This window comes from Diceros bicornis, chromosome 3 (assembly GCF_020826845.1).
Source record: "Diceros bicornis minor isolate mBicDic1 chromosome 3, mDicBic1.mat.cur, whole genome shotgun sequence".
Lineage (NCBI taxonomy): Eukaryota > Metazoa > Chordata > Mammalia > Perissodactyla > Rhinocerotidae > Diceros > Diceros bicornis.
In genome coordinates, this window is record NC_080742.1 from 59,884,088 (window position 1) to 59,900,593 (window position 16,506).

The following is a 16,506-nucleotide window of genomic DNA, read 5'->3' on the forward strand; positions in this document are numbered from 1 at the left end:
GAGGGCAGTGGGGAAGGTGTTATGCGGAGGCATTGCATTTGCATTTCAAAGATATCTCTGGGAGTGACAGGATGGCCTAGAGGAGGCAGGATGGGGCAGAAAGACCTTTGGCAGATAGAGATCCTGAGGCCTGATCCTGGGGTTTCTAACCTTCGCACTATTGTCAATTTGGGCTAATTTAATTCTTTGTTGTGGCGCTGTGCTGTGCGTTGTAGGATGTTTAGCAGCATATCTGGTGTCTACCCACTAGATAGCAGCAGCACAGAAATATCTCCAGACATGGCCAAATGTCCCCTAGGGGAGGACAAAATTGCCACTGGTTGGGAACCATGGATGCAAGGCGGGAGGAGGGGGATGGTGGTGAGAGGAGCGGGGTTTACCAGGCTGAGTCCAGAGACCTGGTGACTGATTGAGGTCAGGACTGTAGACATACTGTAAAGCAAACACCAGCATGAAATTATACCACAGCATTGGTGGCAATTTGGAAATATAGACACATTCTAAGACACAGAGTCCAAAGTCAGGTTACATTTGAATGTTTGAGCTACTTCTTTTAGTATTTACTTTAGTCTAAAGGCCTTGGTGTAATTAACCTAAGGGCAATGGAGATTTTAGCACTGGTGATAACCAATACATCAAAAACAGTTATATGGACGGCCTTATAATGACTACACAAGAGGTACAATAGAATAAAATGTTATAACTGTCTGCTGTCAAAATTCAGCCTGAAGTCTGCAGGGGTCTTTGACATTCATTGTGCAGAAATTGGGGCTAGAATGTGGGCTTGATCTCCCCAGAACTTCTCCTGTTTAGACAGAGGTTTTGATTATTTGGTCTTTTCACCATGTAATTCAGGAAAGACTATCTTCTTACAATTTACTCGCAAAGAGAAGTAAGACAGACATAGAGCAACACTGCAGAAGTCCTTGTGTGCATGCTCGCCAGCCCCTTCCTTTCAATTTGAACTTTGCTAGACAGAGGCAAAATGTGGACTCTTATTAACTCAGCAATGGATTTAAAATATCGCATCTGGCTGCATGTAATCCCTTCTAAGATGAAAGTCTCAAATCTGGCTGTCCCTGGGCACAGGAGTCACGCAGCATCTTCACTTTGCAATCTATTTAGCCAGCTTCTGATTGCATCCTGAGTATTCCACACACCAGGATGTTAAATTAGTACAGAACAACAAATGGGGGTTGAATAAAGCAAAGTGTGGTGAGTGGGGTAAATAGAAGGTCAAAGAGGGAGAGTAACCACTCTTCTGTCCAGAGCCAACCTGAAATTGAATTTCTGCGTGGTAAAGTGCTTTTCAACCCTCGATGTGTATTATTTTACTTGGATTTAATTGGACTGGGGCAGAGCTTGAACAGCAGCAATTTTAAAAGCCTTCCCAGACAATTCTATTGAGCAGGCAGGTTTGCAATCAGGGCCGTCATATACAGCCACACAGGTTGTACACTGCATGATTCTAAAATCCACATAGCTTGTGATGTGAAGGGTGTTTCCTGAAACTTAGTACTGAGAAGATCTGGTCAAGAGCTCTGGCACAGTGGGAAGGGTAGGGACTTGTAAGTAGTTAGATCTAGATTTAAATGATGAGTTTCTCACTTACTAGCTGTATGGAGTGGGTGAATTACTTAACCTATCTGATCTTTAGTCCTCTCATCTGTAAAATGGGGTTTATAACAAAAGCATGCTCTCTACTTTGTAGGGATTTTTGTGAGAATTAAATAAATTGATTCCATAACTCAGATACTCTAAACCCTTAGATGCTCAGTGCTCTGCCAAATCCATGAAGCGTCCCCCTGAGGAGCCCCTCAGGGTGTCACTGAGATGCAGATCTTTTCTGGAACATTTGATTCCCTTCAATAATACTTAACTTTTCCCCAGTCTGGATTCTCACAGTCTGACAGGCTGTGCTGAAATAATATGCAACCTACTGTGTGTTTCTCTCTGCATCCCGGCTAGGTCGGCAGTCATATAGCCCATTACAATGCAATTAATTGCAGCCAATATCCTCTGAACAGTTTTTCAGAGACACTTATTTGCATTTTCTGATGATTTTTTTCTTTGATAGCTTTAATCTGGAGAGTAAATAAATTGGAAGAGGTTTTTGAGGAGTTTTTTATTGTTGAATTGTTCAGCAGAGTTTTTTTTTGGCTTCTCTCCAGAATTGCAAGCATAATCCACAGGGCAGGATTCCAATAATTCCTTGCAAGGAATGAAATGACAGAAATGAAAAATTGTAAAATCCTAATTAGCCTTTGAGTCAATGCCAAGGCAGTTTGTGCTAGTGAAATAAACAATGCCCTGAGAATAAGTTTTTAGATGCATATTGAGAAGAATAAAAGAAGAATTGCATTATTCTCTAGTTCTGTTTAGAGTTCTGAAGGTGGTGGTCAAGGATTTCATGTGGTGTTTCAATTTCTTGCTCAATGACTTAAGCGTATTGGGCCTTTAATTATTCACTGAATTAAATAATGGTAGGCAATGCAGACACTGTGATTAATTAATCCATTGTGTACAAATGCCTGCATATTGCCAGTCACATGTATCAGCTTTGGACATCAAAACCTGTATGCCCCCTACGAGTAGGACTGCCAGATAAAATATTGCACTGGACATACTTATATGAAAAAGTTGTTTATTTGAAATTCAAATTTAATTGGATGTCCTCTATTTTTATTTGCTAAATCTGGCAAGCCGAGCCCTGAGGGATTTTCCTCCCCTTTATTTCCATGTTGCCAAATCAATATTACCTTCAATGTATTGCATCAGGGTGAGTGATGAGCTGGGTCAGCAGAGAGAAGCCAAGGACGAAGTCCATGCCCCCTCATCTCTGAAGAATGCTTCCGTACTGCCAGGACCTTGAGCATCGAGGGAGATACCATCCTTTAAAGGTCTACTTTTCTGCCTCTCTTAACATTGGGGCAGATTTGCAACCAGTGCCTAAAGTCAAATACTTGACTCCATAATAACTGATTTGAATTGAACATTCTATCTGTTGAATAAAAGTATTATTACAAAGAGGGCAAAGTAGGGGAGAGGAATCATAACGGTGATGAGTTTAGCCAGCATTTATTGAGAGCTTGGTAATTCCCAGGCATGATACCGGGCACTTCACATGCATCAACTCTATTAGTCCTCACATCCATGCTTCGAGAAAGGAACACTATTATTGTCCCTGTCTTACTGACGGGAAAACTGAGGCTCAGCCGAAGGTCACATTTTTAGAAAGAAGAGGAGCAAGAGGATACAGCCTCTTTCAAAACGGTCTGCCGGAGGGCAGCAGATCTCCACTGTGTGTACCAGAGGGCATTTGACAATGTCAGGAGACATTTTTGGTTGCCATGACTAGGGAGGGGTGGATGGTGCTGCTGGCATCTAGTCATGGAGGACAGGGATGCTGCTGAACATCCTACAACAATCAAGAATTATCCAGCCAAAAATGTCAGTAGTGTCAAGGTTGAGAAACACTGCTGTAGAGAGAAGGGAGGAAAAAAGGGGTAAGGAGCTCGTGTTTCTACTTCAATCCAGTTCAACTAGGTGTGTTGTGGGCTTGTATCTGGAGTAGCCCCCGGCCTTTGGAGTGTGAGAGCAGGGGTCAGGGAGAGGTGAACACGCCAAGGATTCTACCCATTTATTGCTCACCAAAGTCGGAGATTTCTTGACAATCTGTCTTGCCTTCTCTAGTGTAAGTTTCCATGCCTCCTATAAAAACAAAGTTAGACAATATTATAATTTGTTTCTCATCTTTTCTTTCTATACTTTTTCTAAAGTTAGGATTTTTGAAGTCCTTAAATTTTCAATAAAGAAATTATTCCATAAATTTGTGATAAAATAATTCACAAGAAGGCAATTTCATGTTAATAACTATCTTTATTAAGGTATTTACTTTGTGCCAGATGCCGTGCCAAGTACTGTGTAAACATTATCTAATTTAATCTTCACAACAGCTCTGAGAGATATGACATTTTTACAGATGAGGAAATTGAGATGCAGAAAAGCTGAGAAACTGGCTGAAGATCGCAGAGCCAGTGTCTGGCAGAGTCTGAACCTCAGCCTCCCTGCCCGTAATGCTATGCTGATCTCCCTAAGAAACTTGACCTCGTGTCTGAAAACCCCACTGCAGGAGGCTGTCAACAGCCGACCTGAGCTCCGTATGCTGCTGTACTGAAGAAGGTTTGATTACTGGCATGTAAGGTCACACTCCATCTCTGGTTTACCTCCTCTTCTCCTGGTTAGACATCCCCTGTTCCCTTTCAACCATTTCTAGAGCATTTAAGCACATCTTCTGAGTTTACATTGCAACTATAAAGAAGTAGCTAGTTATTACCAATAACTGTTGTTATGGAACTCCAGGGACTACTGTGTTGGTGTATCTGTGGGAGGGTTGGGAGAAAAGTACCCTGGGGGTGTAGTGAGGGATGGGGAGGATTTGCTCCAAGAGCTGCTTCCAGAGCTTTTGTCCTCCCACCCAGTTCACATGTCCTGGCCTTGCCACATTCCTCCTCGGCCTGCTCCCTGTGTGGCCCTAATAGAGCAGGGGTGATGGTTCACACGCCTGGGTTCAAACTCCGGCTCTGCTGCTTACTAGCTGTGCATCCTTGAGCAAGTTATACTCCTAGCTCTTCAGTATCCAGAGAATTCCTTAACATATAAGAAAGCCCTATTTTTATCATCTGCAACATGGGAATTACAGCTCCCTACCTCATAAGGCGCTGTGAGGGTTACAGAATATCATTCATGTAACACACCTAGCCCAGGGCCTGCCTCTATAATCCCCTGCTCAATAATTGATAGATGCTTAGAAAACTTCTGTCTTTCAGCTCCAGTTTTCCCTCATCCGAACCAGTAGGGAACCTGGGATTTGGGGACAGTGCTGTAGTTCTTGCTCCAGGTGATTGAGAACATTGTCCCAGCATTTCAGCAGAAAAAAATGGGTCCTGGAATGGGACTTGGAAGCTGGCTAGTCAGCAGGAGAGGCCTCCTGGGAGATGCTGGCCACTGCTGCTCATGGATGTTCAGGACTTGAGTCCCTACTCGACTCCTTTTTACATTCTTCACCCTGGGAGATGCCTTTCTCCACCCTGGAGCTACGTGATGTTCTGAAGACCACAGCCACGTTGAGTGAGCATGAGCAGAGCAGTGACCACTCGGTGTGAGCCTGGGTAGGAGTGAATGTTCCAGGAGATGCTTTAGGAAGAAAAGCAGCAGAGCCAGCTGCAGCTTGCCCTCCACAGGCCGGCTCTGAAACCCTCTCCCTGGTGTCTGCCCGAAATCACACTCCTCCAGCTCAAGTTCAAAGGATGGCAAACCGAGGCTCTTGTGTCAGAGGCAGCAGGCCCGCTGACATCTAAGAGTGCATGTTAGCAACTTGAGAAAAGAAGCCGCTCTGTAAGTGGGTCTGGTTGTCAGGATGCCCTTGAATAGTGTTATGTTTCTTAAAACATTGAAACACTACGGTGCCAGTTGGTGAACAGTTGTGTCCCTGAGCTCCTGACTGTTCCCACCACTGCCCTGGCCACCCAGCCTCTCCCTAGGACTTCCAAGACCTCCTTGTGATCCGTTAACGAAGGGGTCAATGTCATGATACACCCAGTGGGTACCTCCAGACTGCACTTCAACACAACACTCAGGGTCCATTCTGATTAGCTGACAGCAGGGCCAAAACAGTCCATTACAATCCCCACTTTTAAAATATGGACGTCTTTAACAGAAGACTGCTTAGGGAATGGCCCCATTCAAAAACTGACTTTATTGGGGCCAGCCCGGTGGCGCAAGCGGTGAAGTGCACACGCTCTGCTGCGGCAGCCCGGGGTTCGCCGGTTCGGATCCTGGGCACACACCGGCGCACTGCTTGGCAAGCCATGCTGTGGCGGCATCCCGTATAAAGGGGAGGAGAATGGGCATGGATGTTAGTCCAGGGCCAGTGTTCCTCAGCAAAAAAAGAGGATGATTGGCAGATGTTAGCACAGGGCTGATCTTCCTCACACACACAAAAAAACAAAAACAAAACTCACTTTATTGAATGCAATTTTGGCTTTTTTTGGAAATTCCAACAAATCCTGGAAATTCTCCTATTGTATAAAGCAAGCATCTCTGGTGAAGTCACTATAAGACACTAGATCCAGTTGTAAATTTCTGTTATGGTGGACTTTTTGGCTGCCCTTATTAGCCTAAAGTTCATTCTCCACAATATTGAAACTTAGAGGTGGTATTCTTCTGCCTTAATTACATGCCCTCTGCTTCTCTGTCTCAGAAGGAAAGACGCCTTTGCATTCTGAGGCCCAGCTCAAGCATCTACAGGGCCTGACAGTCTGTGTTACATACTAGGTGCTCAATAGATACGGAAATAAAAAGTGAAAGAAAACACTCATGCTATTATGTTATTCAAGGAAAACAGGCTAATCAGATTTTACATGGACATAAAAAATCCTGCAAAGAATTATGCCATAATATTTGTGGGTGATATCTTTGTCCTTTTGGTTCTTTTCCGTGTTTTCTAAATTTTCAATAATGAGCACAAATTCAGTAATAAATGCTTTCAAAAAAGATCTCAATACACGTGACCCTGTTTCTTATTGAAAAAGAAAATGATGTGCTTAGAGCACAGGGACGTGGTGAGAGCCCTGGAGACCTGGTGATGAACAGACATCCCTGCCCTCCCAGAGCTTTTGGGCTGGAAGGAGACAGATCAGGAACAAGTACAGCAAACAGAAGTAAGATGAAGCAGGGAGAAGGCCCTGGCAACATCTTCCTGGGGAGGCCACTTGGACCCCCTTGAGAGAATCAATTTGATTTTAATCCAGCTTAGTTCTCTGGGGGGATCAATGTTTAGTGAGGGGTGAAGACAAGCAAAAAAAAAAAAAAAAAAAAAAGTGACAAGGGCTGCACCAAATGCCTTCTGATCCCTTAGTGCTGAGCTGATTGAAGCTTCTGTGGTCCTCCCTGGAAGACTGAGGGCAGGTTGGTCTGGACCTGGCTTGACCAGAGCACCACTTTCTCCCACAGTTCAAGTGCACTAATCTGGACATAAAAAAGAGAGTCTAGATAAAGGCCTGATCTATATTCCCCAGAAGAAAATGGATATAAGGACTCAAAGACATTTGGAAAAGCTAATTTGTTTGCATGTCTTAGTGACAGGCAAAGGGGGCAAATTGTAAGTCATGTGAAAATGAAGATAATTGCTATCTCTCCTTGGTATCCTTTTCACAGTGTTTAAGCCATTGTTTCCAAGGAATGAGGACAATTTTCTATCTTCTGAAAAATTAAACCTTTAGAATGGAGGGTACAACTGTAATCAGTGGTTGGAGAGAAAGTTTGGGAATAGATTGTGAGCTGGATATAAAACTCTTCTGGTGGGAAGCCATAATGATGTTTATGACTCAGCTAGAGCAGTGATCTGAGGCATAAGCTGATTCTCCATCAACAATGAGGAGCTTGGCCCTGGAAGTGCTCACTTGATCCCGTAATTTGTTATGGTCAAATCTTTTCAGCTTCTCATTAGTTTCTCCCTTTGGTTATAGTATTTCCTTATTCCAGCTTCAAATCCCCTTCAGAGCCTATTTAACACTCTTGTGAGTGAATCGCCGAGGAAGCCATCACACAGGCTCACAGAGATATAAGCCGTCAGCCTGAAGGCTTATAGTCCAAAGAACCAAGGATATGTATATTGAATTTCTTTACTCAAGAACTCAGAAAATTCCAAGCACAACACGTCATGGTGCCCTAGTAATCGACAGAAGGGGAGAGGCTGGCCCTTTGCTTGATCATCAGAGTACACAGTAGCATATATCCACGGAGGCTTATGAAACATTTTTGGCTAGAATGATTTAAGCGTTCATCCAAACTAGAGCCAGCCCAAAGTCTTCAGACAAGAGGAGAGGCTTGGTGACTACTGACTGCTCTTGCTCCCCAGGGTGATGGCGGTTCTCGACCCTGGGCTCTGAGCAGCCTGGATGATGGAAGAGCCAGGGCCAAGCCCTCGTTGCCATCAGTTTCTAGGGCAAAGGGGTGCCCTCGGAGCGTCTGCACTCTGCCAAGCATGAGATAAATGGGAGCCTAAGCCAAACGGAGAAAGTTATCAAATTTAGCAGTCTGAATGTGGGTGAAACTTCCATCTTTAGTGGAAGCTCTTTAAATGATGTATAAATCACTATATCATGCTCTCCAGTGTTATTTCCTATTTAAAGTGAATTTGGACTCTAGAGTGTTTGCAGGTTTGAATCCTAGCTTCACCATTTACTAGTTGTGGGACCTTAGGCAAGTTACTTAAGCATTCTGAGCCTCAGTTTTTTCACCTGCAAAATGGGGATGATAATAACATTTTTTTGTGAGGATTGAACAAGATAGTACTTAGAATAGCACCTTGCATGTAGTAAGCATTCGTGTTAACAACAATTGGTGTATCTATTTTGGGTTGTTATGTGACCAGTACACAACTGGAAAAATTACAATGATTACAACATCAGCCTACACAAACATATGCTATTTTTCAATGATCATGAAAACCACACTGAGAGGAAACTATTACCATGACCATTTTACAGATGAGAAAATGGAGGCTCAGAGGTTACATAATTTAACCAGGCCACTCTACAAGCAAAGCTAATGGCACTCAAGTTTCTAGACTCCAGCACCTTTCCCACCATTGCCACACTGTTTTCCAAGAATGAAGTAACCCTGAAATTTTAACACAAGCAAGAAAATATGACTTATGAGGTTTCACCAAGGCTTAGGGCAATGGCGAGTGTAACTCACATGGATTGTGGACTGTTTAACGCAAAGGATCACATGGCCGTGAGCGAGAACTGGCTCTGTATGCCAAGGACTTGTGCACCTGTGTGGAAATTCATGTAACCCAGGTGCAAGTGTAGTAGCGAGCATATGATTGATAATGAAAGGAGAAATAAATATTACTCAGTCAGTTATTTCTTTCTGCAATCATTCATTCTATCCATTCATTCCACAAATACTTAATGAGTGTCCATGTTGTGCCATGAATTATATGTTAGGGATACAATGGTGAATGAGACATAATCCTTCTCATCAAGGATTTTTTTTTTTTTTTTTTTTGTGAGGAGACCAGCCCTGTGCTAACATCCGCCAATCCTCCTCTTTTTTTGCTGAGGAAGACGGCCCTGGGCTAACATCTGTGCCCATCTTCCTCCACTTTATATGGGACGCCGCCACAGCATGGCTTGCCAAGCAGTGTGTCGGTGCGCGCCCGGGATCCGAACCAGCGAACCCCGGGCCGCCGCAGCGGAGCGCGCGCACTTAACCGCTTGCGCCACCAGGCCGGCCCCTCATCAAGGATTTTATAACCTGGGAAAGAAGATTGACAGTAAACTGTAACTAGAATACAATGTAGAAAGTGTTATGTAATAATTACTGTTGTCCCTATTTTATAGATGAGGTAAATTGAGGCTTAGAGTGGATAAATAAATTGCCCAAAGTCACAGAGCCAATAAGTGGCACAGTCCGGATTCAGGTCAGACCTATTTGGTTCAAAACCCAGGCTTTTAATCCTGCTCTGGGAGATGTTAATAGGCGTACTAGGAAAGAAAATTGTGGTTGTTGTTTAAAGTTAAAAAAGCTTGAGAAATCTGTGAACTAAACGCCCTCCGGGAGAGCCACACCACATGTTGGCGTATTGAAGCCTGTGAGCCCCATTGTGGGAAGGAACACGCCTCAGAAAAGCATTTCCAAAATATTCAAATATTTCAGGCGAAGCGCATTGCACTGTATTGACTACCGTATTGGCTGCATGTTGGGAAAACACGTAAAGAATATAGTGTATGGGGGATGCTCTGGAGCTCAATATAATTTCTCTTGACATTTTAGGGGTATTGGTGAATTGGTCAAGACACATTCACTAATTGGGCCTTTGCGGTTTCTGTGATGTTAAAGAGTTAAATTCTGGTAGTTAGGAGTGAAGGAAGTAAAGAAAAATAGTATTTTTAGGCAGGAGTTTCTATAGTGAATAATTTTTAGGCATCGAGATCTCTGCTATCAATTATAGTGGCAGTAGGTTTGAAAATTACAGGAAGCTCCTTTTGTTCACTTCGCACATTTGACAGCACTGACAGGTTCCCACAAAGGAGAAAGCCCCTGGGAAGTGCAGTGATGATTTTAGATGTGTGTTTTTTATTGTCAAAGAGCAGGCATGTGTGAGGGGGTTTTGGGGGTAGGGAGAAGATCTCTGATTATTCTGGATCTTTTCTAGAGGTTTATTAGAACAGGTTGTTCCTCACCCCCTAATTGAGTGGTATAAGTTAATTTAAAAATGGAGTGAGGGGGCCGGCCCCGTGGCTTAGCGGTTGAGTGTGCGCACTCCGCTACTGGCGGCCCAGGTTTGGATCCCGGGTGCACACTGACGCACCGCTTCTCTGGCCATGCTGAAGCCACGTCCCACATACAGCAACTAGAAGGATGTGCAACTATGACATACAACTATCTACTGGGGCTTTGGAGAAAAAAAAGGAGGAGGATTGGCAATAGATGTTAGCTCAGAGCTGGTCTTCCTCAGCAAAAAGAGGATTAGCATGGATGTTAGCTCAGGGCTGATCTTCCTCACAAAAAAAAAAAAATGGAGCAAGATTTAAAGAAGCTGTCTCCAAGGACTTGACCGCCCACTGGAGGCAGTAAGTGCATAAATAAATGCAGAATAAGGCAGACTAGAAGAGGCAAGAGAAAGGGACAGAGAGGGCTTTGAGGCGATTTCTATTAAATCGGAAGACTAAGGCAGGAAGCTCCTCTGCTTATAAATTTTTATCAAATAGTGGCATGTCTGGCCTTTGGGTGAAATTTGCTGTCTACTGTTATATCTGCGTTCTACTGTACCCTACAGTGGTATTTTCAACACGTAGGATTTGGCTCTACCAAAGCCCAGCTGGATTTTCATGTTCCAACATTTCCCATCTCTGATAGACATTTATTACTTTACCATATGTGGAAAAAATGAAGTCAGTTCATATCACTCTCTTCTTTCTTCTAGGGACCCCCCCCCCAAAAAAAAGAAAGAATAGTAAAAGCAAAAGGAAAAACCACCTTTAAATGCATTCTTTTTCACTGAATGTCTTTTCTTCATACGTATTTTACTATTAGCTAAATTGCCTCCTTTCCTTCTCCTAGGCCAATTCTGCATTGTAGAGCTACAGCTATCGTCCATACATTTAGTCACACTATCGCTATCCTTTTCTGCAGGCAACACCTCTAAAAAAAGCCTCATTTTAAACAGCGCTATTCTCATCCCACTCCTTTTTCTGGTATTGTTATTCATTGATTTTACTACCATCACCACCACCACCATCACTACAAACCACTTCACCACATTTCGTAGAAGTTCTTCTATGCTTCAAGCTCTGTACCAGTCATTGGATGTACTTTATGCCAACTCCACAAGGTAGGAATGAACAGTTCTTAATAGGTGAGAAATCCACTTTATAGGTGAGAAATTCAAGACCCAGTGCTGTTTAAATGAACTGTCCAAGGCTTCACAACTAAAACTTTTATTTCATTTTGACCGTTTCTTCCCTAGTATCTGGGCACATGCACAAAAATCTTCAGTGCTAGGCTCTATGGGCTATTCCTATTATAAGATATTGTCCTACTCTTTAAACACGTGACTTCTGGCAAACAATTGGGTTAGTCAGATGGTGGGTGTGGTTCAGTTATTGGGTCGTCTTAGGTCAAATGCTTCATAACATAGTATTCTAAGTTTTTACTGTTATTCTGTCTGCATTCAGGTTGCTAGATCAGTCTTGCCCCCAATGTTACACAACTAATCAATTTGTGTGTACTAGTTTCCTATTGTTACTGTAACAAATTACCACAAATTTAGTGGCTTAAAACAACACGAACTTATTCTTTTACTGTTCTAGAGCTCAGAAGTCTGAAATGAGTCTTAGGAAGCTAAAATTAGGTGTTAGCAGGGCTGGTTCCTTCTACAGTTTCCAGGGCAGAATCCGTTTCTTGCTTCTTCTGTTTCTAGCAGCTGCACACATTCTTTGGCTGATGGCCTCATCACTCTGACCTCTACTTCTGCTGTCACGTGTTCTTCTCACACTCTGATCCTTCTGCTTCTCTTTTATAAGGACTCTTGTGATTACATTGGGCTCATCCAGATAATCTGGGATAATCTCCCTGTCTACAGATCCTTAGCTTAATCACACCTGCAAAGTCCCTTTTGCCATGTAAGGTAACATTCACAGATTCTAGGGATTAGGATGTGGACCTCTTTGGGGAGCCATTGTTCTGTATACCACACTGTTCCTTCAACAAATATTTATTGCTTGATTAATAAGTGCAATGAACTGTGCTGGGCTCTGGGGAAATCTCAGGGAACATCATGTGTTTGAAGAACAAACTAGCCAGATTATCTGCTTTCACAGAGTTTATACTTTCACAGAAGGGGCAGATGTGAAATAATTCTATAATTATTTATCTTATTGTGCAATAGCCCAATTACACTTGTAATAAGTTCTGGAAGGATGGAGTGCAATGAGAGGAGAGGAATCCTGAAGGACCTGGCTTAACTTGGGGCATCAAGGAAAACTTCTTAGAGGAAGTGACTTTTGATCTAAACTCTGATATGGGGGATTAATTAGGTGAAGATGAGGGCCAAGAGTGGACACTGGGAGACCAATGATTAAAACTTTAAAATTCAAAGTATCTTTTAGAACTGTTCAAATTCACTAGGGTCCTTAGCTTTTCTTGAGCTAAGGGAAGAAAGAAGTGTATTCCCAAGAGAGAAACAGTTGTTGTTTTTTTAACTTCTCAAAAGCAGGCAAGAAACTTTCAAATCTTGAGTACCATGTAAGTACCACCCTTGGAATCATTTGATTTCTGCTGCTTACCAGAAGTCAACGGTAACTTAATATTTACATTATTATTGCTATACTTTGAAGATTCTTGAGATCTCTATGAGTTTATCACACTGTGGTAGTAACCCCCAAATAAGTCTTTAAACAAGTCTTAGTAGATAAATTCTCCAAGATTTCAAATAGAGGCTTAAACCAAAATATGGCCTGGAATCTCTGTCAAGATCCTTTGAAATGTTCAGAGAAATGATTGAATAGTAGACTGTACATCCAAGCTCAGTGTTTCACGTTTTGATCAGTTCTGTTAGAGTTTTACACCTTCAAGTCTTCAGGGAGCAATTTAATTTAGTGGTCTCTGATATTTAAAGGCTTTCGTTTCTGTGATAATTTCTTGGCTAATGAGTTTTGTGGAAGCAAAATACATAAGAGGTAGATGGAGTCTCATTTCATTTTCACTTTTTTAATTATGAGAAACGGATCAGCATTTCCCCCTATACTTTTTGTCCTTTGATCTTCTTTTTCTATAAACCAATTGTTTGTTGCTTTTGCTCATTTTTTGGTTTTTGATTTTATAAGAGCTCTTTGAATAGTAGAGAAAATAACTTTTTATGTGGCGTATTACAAAAATGGTTGTCCAATTTGCCGTTTGTCTTCTGACTTTGTGTATGGCAGGATTTTACTAGTCAGATGTATTCATATTTCCTTTTGTGACTTCTGGATCACAAATTACAAATAAAATTGCTCAGATTTTTCTTCTTTTATGGTTCCATTCCTTATGATTCAGGCTTTAATTTATTTGGGGTTTATTTTAGAATAGGTATAGAATAGATAAGCATTTAGCTTAAATTTTATTCCTGAATGGCTAGTATTTGGTCTCATCCATTTATTGAGTAAGCCAGTGTTTTACCACTGATTTGAAATGCTATTTTTATCAAAAACAAGAATCTCAAATGAATTTGTGTTTATTTTTAGACACTATAATCTGTTCTATTTTAAGCTGAATTTTCTGCATCTAGAAGGCTATATTCCCCTGTCATTTATCTCATTGCTCATAATTTTCTTAGATGTTTAAAGAAGAACTTTAAAAACATTGTCAAGGAAACGACTCTACAACCAACATTTTGCTTGAACTTTGATTTCTCTTCTGTAAAACTGGGAAAATAGAATAACCTTGCAATTGTGTGGGAGGATTTTAGATGATGTGTGACAAGCACTTAGTCCAGTTTCTGGTATGCTGTAGCCATTCAAATGATAATTGTCATTGCCTTTTACTTTCCAGCCCCAAATGTGTACCTACCATACAATAGGAGCTTAGAAAATGTATATTATGAGAATAAAAGAATGACTATCTAAGCCTTAAAAGTCTATCAATTTCACCCAAGACACTTTTGACCATACTACCATTTCTGGTCCCAGTTACCAAAGATGATTGTCTTCCAGGCACAGCCATGAGTTTACTAAGTGAGGTAGTTTGCAAAACTTTATTAACTCTTCCAGAACGGTAAGGTAGATAAAAAATGTTCCAAAGCTGTAGATAATTTTTCCTTAAATGTGTGTTCCCTTCAAAAATAACACTTGATTTTCTAGTGGTCTGCCATGTCACAGCTGAAGATCAGCCATCACTCAAGAAGGAGATTGCCTTAACCTAAAAGTCTGATGATCACACAAATGACTTCTTTCTTATTTAGTGATTTGTATTCTCCTAGGCTTACATATGTGAGAAAATACTCTTATACTATATAGAGTTAGGGTGAAGGATGGGGAAGGGGAAGTATAAGCTGGGAGGTTGACCAGACAACCAAATGGAAAGAGAAGCTTAATTATTTCTATCTAGTTTAGGTCTTGAGCTATTACTTTGCTAGAATTGTCCACAGCAGTAGCCATGGAGGCTCCAATGTAATGATGATGAAAGAGAAAGTAATTTCCTTTCCTTGTATGACACACAGATTCTGTTAAACTGAGAGCACTTAATTCATTTTTATTTTCTGTCCACCTTCCACCAAAAAGGCAAGTCATAATGCTGAAAAGACAAACGCAGACTTCAGAGATTTGAGTCTTGTAAAACAGAGATAGCTTAAAGAAATTTCCTCAAATACACACACACACTATATTGAACAAAATGGAGCTCAGGATCAGAGATTACATTTCTTGAATAAGAACAAAGAAGAATAATTGATGGTTACTAGGGAGCATTTTGGTTTTAAATAGAGGAGACTCTGAACTCCAATCTTCTTGCCAATCCAATCTTACTACTCATTCATTGATTCATTTTTTTCAATCACCATTTATTAAACACAAGGACTGTAGTAGCCTCTGAGAATATGTCTCAGAAAGATTTCATTCAAGTGGGGGGCTCCTAGTATAATAATCTTAGGCTCTTGCAACAGGGGAATAACTCAGAGATGCATTTCTGGGGGATAACTTTAGCCTTGGTCAGAAAGGAAGACTGGAAAGGACAGAACGGATGTCCATGATGAGTCAGCATCATGATTAGACTAGCAGCAGGAAGATTAGCAGCAGAAAAGGGCCAAGTATAGATAAAGGGACCAAGACATCTTAAGGCTTAGGCTGAGTCTGTGAAAAAGATAAAGAATAAGATGCACTGGCAGTATAGACACCAGCAAGAGTTGGGAGGGAAGGTAGGGATAAAGAGCATTATGAAGGTATTACTGTCCCTATTTTACAGATAGAACTGGGTTCAAATGGTAGCCAAATATTTCAATACACAATTATTGGGCACCTGTAGTGTGCCAGCCTCTCTACCAGGCAGTGGGGATAGAGACCTGGGTCAGTTATAGTCCCAGCCTTACAACTCATGGTCCAACAGTTAATCTCATAGACACTTAAACTAATGACTAAATGCAACATGGAAAATGCAATGATAGCTGAAAGGACATGGTATCATGGGGACCACGAGGAAGGGTGTCTAGTCTTCACTGGAGTGGGAGAATGGGTGTCAAGGACAGTTTCTTGAAGGAGGTTACAGCTGAGCTGGGTCTTCAAGGATGACTCAGGGAAAGGACATTACAGGCCTAGGGGAAAACAGGAGCAAGGCTGGGAGGTGAGAACCAGCAGCATGCAACGGAATGATAGAAAGTGCTGTGTGCTGGAGGGAAGAGGCTGAGGCAGCCCCTCAAAGAACAAGGTTGGAGAAGTAGGGAAAGGTCAAGTCATGGAGCTCAGACTTTGTTCTGAAGTTGGTGGGTGGTTTTGAAGGGATTTAGACAGGAAACTGAGCATGGTTGAATTTGCATTTTGGAAACACCATTTGGGTCCCTGGATTTGAGGGGTTCAAGACTGGAGGTAAAGATGTCAGTCAGGAAGCTGCTTCAGGGCTTCATCCTAGAAATGACAAGCTCCTAATTAGGCGGGTGGAATTAGGGATGGAGACAGGGGACAGACTAGAAAGAACCATTTAGATGGGTGAACATGGTGTCAAAACTGAGATACGGAAGAGGAGGAGTGGCTGGTGTGGGGAAAAGATAATAGTCTAGCTTCTGACATGTTATGTTCAAGGTGTCTTTGGGACGTACCGATGAAGAAATTTATCTGGAATCTGCATGTACTGGCTGGAGCTCTGAGGAAAGTTTTGAGCTTTATTTGTGAGCCTTAATAACAAGGGCAAACATTTTGTACACTTATGATGCTCAGTCACTTTTCTAAGAATTTTTACACATATTAA

General features: G+C 41.8%; 1 protein-coding gene across 1 annotated transcript in view; it reads right to left on the bottom strand.

Annotated features, from left to right (window-relative positions):
• The window catches only part of AOAH (acyloxyacyl hydrolase), a 187,562-nt gene that overhangs the window by 117,119 nt on the left and 53,937 nt on the right, over positions 1 to 16,506 (bottom strand). The window contains exon 5 of the mRNA XM_058528289.1: positions 3,652 to 3,711. Within this exon, the coding sequence (XP_058384272.1) occupies positions 3,652 to 3,711 (60 nt within the window). The remainder of the gene's footprint in view (positions 1 to 3,651; positions 3,712 to 16,506) is intronic.